At 45.1% G+C, this 3136-nt stretch overlaps 1 protein-coding gene across 1 annotated transcript in view; it reads left to right on the top strand.

Moving 5' to 3' along the window:
- Positions 1 to 2277: 2277 nt before the first annotated feature.
- Positions 2278 to 3136, top strand: part of GPR149 (G protein-coupled receptor 149) — a 73375-nt gene continuing 72516 nt past the window's right edge. Inside the window, exon 1 of the mRNA XM_021716488.1 lies at positions 2278 to 3136. This exon is cut by the window's right edge and continues 207 nt beyond it. Within this exon, the coding sequence (XP_021572163.1) occupies positions 2372 to 3136 (765 nt within the window). The 5' untranslated portion in view covers positions 2278 to 2371.

Genomic DNA, 3136 nt, shown 5'->3' on the forward strand with positions numbered 1-3136 from the left:
TTCCACCTTCCACCATGGGATGGCAGTAAGAAAGTCCTCGCAAGATGCCAGCACCTCAATATTGGACTTCCCGCCCGGCCTCCAAAACTGTGAAAAATAAATTTCTTTTCTTTATAAATTACAGTCTGTGGTTTTCTATCATAGCAGCACATAATGGACTAAGAGACCTCTTTATTTTACAGATGCACAGACACCCAGAGAAAATAAAATAATTTTTGTTCTAGGTTCCATGATAGCATAGTCTGCAAGTCAAATTCAGATATCTCTCCTAGCTTCCTACTGGCTGCTATTCTACTGCCAACCTTTAGAAATGTACTAAACCCTCTTGTCTCTTTTTTAATATCTAACGTAACATGATGGTTGTGTCCCTTTTCCAAATGTGTATTTAATGGAAACCTCAGAAATCATGGTAATAATAGGAGAAATGTTCCCAGTCTTGAAGTAGTATTTCAGTAGCTATTATTAATTTCTATTCACTGCCACTTAAAAATGTGAGACTTATTGTCCAGCCTAACTGGAAATCCAGGATTAAACACCATATTGAAGAAAAATGTTTTGGCTATGGCAAGAAAGAAAAAAGTCTGTGAGAAGAGGCAGAATGGCACGTGGCAGAACTTTGAAAATCTTCAAAAATAAGTTCTATTCATCATTATGCTTTCTGAATCAACATAATTTTAAAACCAAGGTACTCCCAGGTGCTTCTCCCTCACACAACACTGCAAGATCTATTGCTATCAGTAGGGAGTGCTGAGCTAGCTGTTGCATGTTGTTTTTGTTTCTATTTACTGAATGAAGGAGAAAAATCAAACAATCAGCATGTCAAGAAAAGTGAAATGCCGGCTATGTTTATTGAAGGATGTGGCTGGCAATGACTAATGCAATGATTCTTCACTTGAACAGATTCAGTTTCAAAAGGGAGCTTCAGTTATTTCTGAAATGAAAGGAATGGTCACAGTTCTATTACCACTTACATTCATTCAAATCATTACCCTATAAGCTTTCCCTTCTCCCCTCCCTTGCTTCCATTCAGACCTCCAGCAATATTTGGGGAGCTCATGAGGCTGAGCTGCGGAAGAATTCTAGGATAAAACATCCTGGAAATCCCCCACCAGAAGAACTTCTGTCCGTGACTTCTTTGATAAACCACTCATCTTACAAAACTGACTGTTCTAAGATGCAGCTATGGTATCCAATACCCTAAATACTCTGGTGAGAAATGTTTTCTGTGGGGTGACCTTCCTTCTAGGCCCTATATAACATCATCTGACCTAATGAACAATGAGAAGTACAGTTTACTTAAATAACAGCCTGTTTACTTGAGGACATTGACAGAAAATAAACAAATATTTAAATAATACAATGAAAAGAAAGAAAATAAATAAATGTCTAAGATACTACATAATCCTGTTTAGTGTAATGAGGACTGCAATGGCATTCTTCAGTAAATTTTTTTAAATGAGAAATCTGGTACAGCCTATTCTTATCAATGACACTGATTTGATGATATTCTTCCTCCAATGGGTTATGGAGCAGGGAAGTCTAGGCAAGAATAAAAGCAGCCTCTTAGGGGAATCGCTCAGACATCTCACAGGTGATATCTGTAGCCTGCATCAAGCTTCAGTAAGTATTCAGGAGTGGTTGTATACATCAAAATCAAAAGGGAAGCTTCGCAAGGACACCGTTTCTTGCTTTGGATGAGGCAGGCTGAGAAGATATATATACATCAGTTTGCTCGTACTGAACTACCCCCCCTTCCTTTTTTTTTCCAGCTTCTCTCCGGCTTGGAGCTGACTCCTCCTTCCTGCAGCTCAGAGGATCACAGGCTGATTGAAGAACACAGCAGTTCAGATGGGAGCCTGTGCTCAGGTTCCCTCTGACTGGCTCGCTTTCTCTCTGTCTTCATGAAGAGCTGAAACCTACCTGACAACCTCTCTGCCTTTGAATCCAGTTCTGGAACCAAATGCACCATTTTATTGCTTTTAAAAGTGAATAGAGTTTGATTATCTCAAGCTAGCTTTGCTTCCTAAGAAGGACCCGAAGGGATCCAGACATCATTGCTGTTCAATCTACCTGAAGAGTTTTGCTTTCTTGCCTGAAACTTGACCGCGGGAGGGAGTTTTTGCTTGGTTGTTTTTAATTGGAATGCTGAAAAGTTTCTTACCGATGCTTGAAATGGAACCCAATTTTTAAATATGTTGGTTAAGACAGATCTCAAGGAGACATGCCTGACCATTTTCTGCAGGTCTGACCAGGGAAACATCTAGAGGGGAACTTGGTCGGAAAAATGAAATCTGATTTGCAACGGCCATGCTTTATTTTGAGAAAATGATCAGCCACGTGGAGGAGGGAAATTAAATATTGACCAAGGACGATGTCTCTATTTCTCAGTAACTTATCAACAAATGACTCTAGCCCGTGGAAAGAAAGTCATAATGCGACGGACCTTTTAAATCCGCCAGGAAGTCTGAATATCTATCTTTTCTGCCTGACATGCTTAATGACTCTTGCAGCCCTGGCGGGCAGCATTTATTCACTAGTTTCCCTGCTGAAAACGCAGAACAGAACTGTTGTGTCCCTCCTCGTGGCGTCCTGGTCCGTGGATGATCTCATGAGCGTCCTGTCGGTGACCATCTTCATGTTTTTGCAGTGGCCAAGCGAGGTCCCCGGCTACTTCCAGTCTCTGTGCACCACCTCCGCCTTACTGTATCTTTGCCAAGGCCTCTCGAGCAACTTGAAGGCGACTCTGCTGGTCTCCTACAACTTTTACACGATGCACAGGGCCGTGGGGGGCCAGACGGCCTCCCGGGGATCGAGCCGGGTGCTGGGCGCGGCGCTGACGGTGTGGGCCGCCAGCCTGCTGCTGTCCGCGCTCCCGCTGTGCGGCTGGGGCGCCTTCGTGCGCACGCCCTGGGGCTGCCTGGCCGACCGCTCCAGCTCCTACGTGCTGCTCCTCTTCGCGGTGTACGCCTCGGCCTTCGGGCTCCTCGCCGGCCTCTCGGTCCCGCTCACCCCGCGCCTGCTGTGCTCGGAGGAGCCCCCGAGACTCCACGCCAACTACCAGCAGATTTCCCGCGGCGCGTCCACTCCCGGGACCCCTCCTCCCGCCGGGGAGAGGGCGCCTTCCCCGTCGCCGGAG

This window comes from Carlito syrichta, unplaced genomic scaffold (genome assembly GCF_000164805.1).
Source record: "Carlito syrichta isolate Samal-C Ts95f unplaced genomic scaffold, Tarsius_syrichta-2.0.1 Scaffold308821, whole genome shotgun sequence".
Lineage (NCBI taxonomy): Eukaryota > Metazoa > Chordata > Mammalia > Primates > Tarsiidae > Carlito > Carlito syrichta.